The sequence below is a fragment of the Papaver somniferum genome, chromosome 10 (genome assembly GCF_003573695.1).
Source record: "Papaver somniferum cultivar HN1 chromosome 10, ASM357369v1, whole genome shotgun sequence".
Lineage (NCBI taxonomy): Eukaryota > Viridiplantae > Streptophyta > Magnoliopsida > Ranunculales > Papaveraceae > Papaver > Papaver somniferum.
Genome location: NC_039367.1, coordinates 15,877,023 through 15,881,948, shown reverse-complemented (window position 1 = coordinate 15,881,948; position 4,926 = coordinate 15,877,023). Strand labels below are relative to the sequence as shown.

The 4,926-nt window shown below is 36.5% G+C and overlaps 1 protein-coding gene across 1 annotated transcript; it reads left to right on the top strand.

Annotated features, from left to right (window-relative positions):
• The first annotated feature begins 3,268 nt into the window (after positions 1–3,268).
• Positions 3,269–4,926, top strand: LOC113316864 (protein JINGUBANG-like). Its single transcript, XM_026565019.1, has one exon. It carries the CDS (start codon positions 3,356–3,358, stop codon positions 4,619–4,621), a length of 1,266 nt encoding a protein of 421 aa, XP_026420804.1. The 5' UTR covers positions 3,269–3,355; the 3' UTR covers positions 4,622–4,926.

Here is a 4,926-nt window from a genome sequence, read left to right as displayed (position 1 = left end):
ATGTATACGGTTGTTTTTTCCTATCAATTCATGATCACGAAGGATAATTCATCCGATATATGATGGTATTACAGTTGGCATCGTATTGGACAAAGCATAGCCCAACGAGTCTAGATCCTAGTTAGTAAGTTCGCGAATGATTCACGAATCATTCGCGAATTTTTCTGTATCACGAATTTTTCCGTCTTATTCGCGTACGTTTGCAACTCCGAACCCAAGTCGCGTATTATGTGGCATTCCCGGATTATTCGCGAATCGTTCACGAATTTTACGTATCCCAAATGATACGTCCGCTTAATTCGCCATAAATTCTTTAGCTTTTACTTTTCAAAGACTCCACTTTTTGGGCTTTACTGCCTCCCGAACATACACGACCGAATATTAGACGTGTTGTAATTTTTATGAAACAAAAACGACTGAAGAGATTTGAAGGTGAAGGTGAGAGAGATCTCAAACTCACTAACCAAGCATCTAAACCACCATACGACGTCCTTTTGGATAACTAATGTTGTATATATTATTAATATCATCATATTGAGTTTATTTTTTCCTTAAATAACTCACACATATGCATAAAAATTGGTCTATGACCTTATAAATACAAATTATTTGTTATATATAGATACCGAATTTTCAGAGCCGAACTCACATTTATAAATCGAATTATACACGTACGTATGCCGTTCCGAATTAGTGACGAATCACGTCCCGTTGACCGAATTTTGGACCGAATCTGGATTTTACAAAACCGTATAATACTCGTACGTTTGTCGTTCCGTACGTTTACCGAATCCCGAATTGCTCTAGATTCCTTGCAAACAATGGGCCAGAAGAAGATCATAATGATTCATATCCCAATCCTCTCTTCCCATCGTAGCTTTTGGTCATATTCTGTCCGTACATCACTACGGTCAAAGGGTTTACATCTAATGCAAGTTGGTGAGGAAAGCATATTTTGCACTCTTTTTTCTTGGTAGACAAAGGGAAACTCCCACTCCTTTTTGGATTGATGTCTGAAGTTGAATTCAACCAAACAAGTATTAAGGACATGTGGATAAGCAGTTTTTTCTTTCTTGTTGTTCCTTTGGTAGAAATCATGCAAATAGCGACCCAATGCCTCCGAGAAATTATGAGCATATGAGGTTTATAGTCAGACTTTGTCAGATTTCCATACTAGAGAAAGAATATAAACAAAGATTTAGACTTTAGAGGACCACATTATTGCCCATGATAAGAACTCTTCCGTGCCATCCACGGACGATACAGGCAATCTATAGGATATTTGGATACCAGATTAAAAGTCAATCCTAGAAATCACAAGCTAAAAGTTGGCTTCACAAAATGTTAACATTTTTATTTCTAAAAGTCACTCTCAAACTTTGTTCCTAAAGTAAATCCTGATATTTTATTTTTCAGGAGCGGAAAAATTACTATCCCAATGCTTAAACCAGGATGTTAAACGGAAAAAATAGACCTTACCGACCTGTAAATCTTCCTTTCATTGTGAAAGCTGCCTACATATATATTTGTAAACCTTCAAAGATTAATGATGATTGGTGTTAGATATTTTTCTTTGTTTGTTTTCTAACTTTTTGGATTTACCTTTTAATAAAACGAACAATTTTTTTTATATGCTTTCTTGTCACTGAATTGGTACTAGTGGATGGATGAGTTGCTTATCCTCCATTCAACTAGATATTTTGATATGAATTATGCTTCTTCGGTCTACTATTTGGATTGCCTTTTTTGGTTTTACTTTTCAAGTTTTGTTTCTTCTTCTTTTTTTTTCTTCCAAATCTTCTATCTTGGTGACTATGAAATCTTACTTTGATTATGTAGTAACAAGAATCACCAATGTACAACCTAACTATTCCAATTTGGAAAAGAATATTGGAGATGTACATGATACCTAAAAGTTGGCAAGTGTGGCCGAATACGAGGTACTGTATTTTGGCTGCCAAGCTGTACATAGCAACCATACCGGAACATTGTGCTGCCTAAACAACAACTTTTGTCATTTTCTCCCCCAAGTTGTTCAAGATTGTGCATCAGTACTCCTTCTGACAAACATTTAGAAACAAAAAACCATTAAAAACAAGAAAATGAAAAATGAAATATCCTTAATATGTCATCTCAATAACAAACAACCCACTAAGTAATGAAGATATTAAGAACAGCGTTCTAGGGACCCCTTTCTCCACTGACCTTGAATACCCTAAGAACTGATTGGAGCATAATTCAGTGACCAATGCATTACAGCCCATTGTTATCCCAAATACTTCCCACTTAGACGTGACCGGCATGTTAAGGTTTTGAATCCTGATGGCCTAAACATTAAGATGCTAGACTAGAATACATATAGTTCGTAAGCAAATTTTGTAGCCTACTTGCTTTTCCCATAAAACAAAGTTGTTTCAATCTCTGTAACCCTACCCATACCGTAATTGTCCACAAGAAAGTGCTCGGAACCTTAAGATAAGGACATTTTTGTAGGGTATCCCCTGCACTGTTGACGATTACACAAGATAAGAGTCCGTATAATTATTCAACGTCACTGCAGAGGCAATCCCTTCCTGCCTGCCACTTATGAAAATTAATCAGGGTTCATTGACTAATCAAAAAGCATAACCAAAATGACATGCAAAGCATCTGGCAATGTGATACAATCGTTGAAACCTGAAATTAAATTTTCAGTATGAACATTGTTGTCGACATCTTATCTAATCAGATTTAAACAGGGTAAGAAGAAATCATTACAACAGCAACATTTATTTAGTTTATCGGCAGAGGGAACCTCTCGGACCCTCGGTTGAAGTCCTCCTGTTGTCAATGACTTCACCATGTGAACCCTGGAGCAGATCCAGCCCCATACAGGAGTAAAGCTTGTCTGCGAATATGTTGGGAACTCATGTTGTTCCTTCCATTGCTTTCTTTGGGTAATCACCTTTCCGACTTAAACTAAACAGTCTAAACCTAAAGCAATTTGCACATCCACTTTATATATACATAGTGCCCAAAAAGAAGAAAGATTTCAGACACTGTTTTATCCCTTTGTTCCCAAGTGGCCAAAAGAGAAAGGTTGAGAAACAAATTGCACACACGCATTGGATGAGAGTATTATAAAATAAAGCAGGTTAGGTGTGCCTGAGTAACCACTTAGCATCATCTCCTGGCTAAAATGCATTCTGCATTGCCCATACCTTTAACCAACTTGACTAGTTTATCTGGCCCAGTAGTTTTCCCTTTTTTTGCACCATCTTGTTCTCTCCTTTATATATATGGAACTCGAACTCACCTTCTCCCTGCTCTGCCGACTCTGTCTCTCATTCTTTATTTCATTCTGTCTCTAGAAAAGATGGGAATTGTTTCATGTCCAATACTTTGTCATCCAGAGAAGGAAGGAGAATCCATGTCTCACTCTAATAACTCGTCAGAATCATCAATTTCATCACTCACTTCTCAACCAAGTCTTCCAACTGTTCCATCACTGACTTCACAATCTTCTACCCAGAAATCCTTGACAACCTTCCATGAATGTATTTCAACTCTTAAAGGTCATTCTTCTTATGTTTTTTCTCTTGCCCTCTCTGGTAAATATCTTTACAGTGGTGATTCTAATAAAGAAATTCGAATGTGGAGTCATGATTCTAACACTCTAAAATCAGAACGAGTTAATGATGTTGAGAATTCAATGAATAACACGGTTGCGATTGGTAATGGTGGTGTTAAATCTCTAGTAGTTTATGGTAATAAACTCTTTAGTGCTCATCAAGATCATAAGATTCGAGTATGGTTAATCGATAACAGCGAAACCACTCAGCTCAAGAAATACAAACAGTTAGCAACACTTCCGACACTTTCCGACCGTTTATCGAAATTAGTTTTACCCAAGAATCAAATTCGGATAAGAAGACATAAAAAATGCACTTGGGTTCATCATGTTGATGCAATATCTGGTTTAGCTTTATCAAGAGATGGGTCTCTTATGTACTCGATTTCTTGGGATAGAACCTTTAAAATTTGGCGAACATCGGATTTCAAGTGCTTAGAGTCTGTAACAGATGCACACGATGATGCCATAAATGCTATTGCGGTATCTAATGACGGTTTAGTCTACACCGGATCAGCTGATAAGAAAATCAAAGTGTGGGGAATAGTTGAAGGAGAAAAGAAACACTCATTAATGGCTACATTAGAAAAACATAAATCTTCTGTCAATGCTTTGGTTCTTAGTAGTGATGGGTCTACTTTGTATTCTGGTGCTTGTGATAGATCAATTGTAGTCTGGGAAAAGGATAGTTGTGGTGGTAGTGGAATGGTGGTTGTGGGTGCTCTTAGAGGACATACTAAAGCAATTTTGTGTCTGGCAATTGTATCAGACATGATTTTTAGTGGATCTGCTGATAAAACAGTTAGAATTTGGAGAAAATGTTCTGAGAATAATGGTTATTCATGTTTAGCAGTTTTACAGGGACATAATAGACCAGTCAAATGCTTGACTGCAACTATTGACCATGGTAATTCATCTTCAAAAGCTGACAACACTGGCTCTTATCTTGTTTATAGTGGCAGCTTAGACTTTGATATCAAAGTTTGGCATGTTTCTGTTCCCTTTCTTTAGTAGGTTTCAGAAGGTTTGTGCCTACATATATTTTTGTGCCAATATGTTTTAACCTTCAAACTTTTATTATTTTGGATCTGTAAATAGAAAATTGGAGGTCCATTTTCAAAAAAATTATGAACTTATTACATAATTTTTGAGAGGTATGTAAATTGATGTTAGGGGAAAGTCTACTTTGGTTTTTGAGAAGCAGAGTTTCCATTAATTTGTTAAGCTTTTCGAGAGTTTGAAGCAGTAAGTGTGTGAGAGACTCTGTAATGAAGATTAATTATCAATGTAAGCATTTAAGTTGTGTTGTTTGAAAA

Bases quoted from the DNA above. Each gene is read 5' to 3' on its own strand.
- LOC113316864 (XM_026565019.1), top strand. From the start codon at position 3,356: ATGGGAATTGTTTCATGTCCAATACTTTGTCATCCAGAGAAGGAAGGA.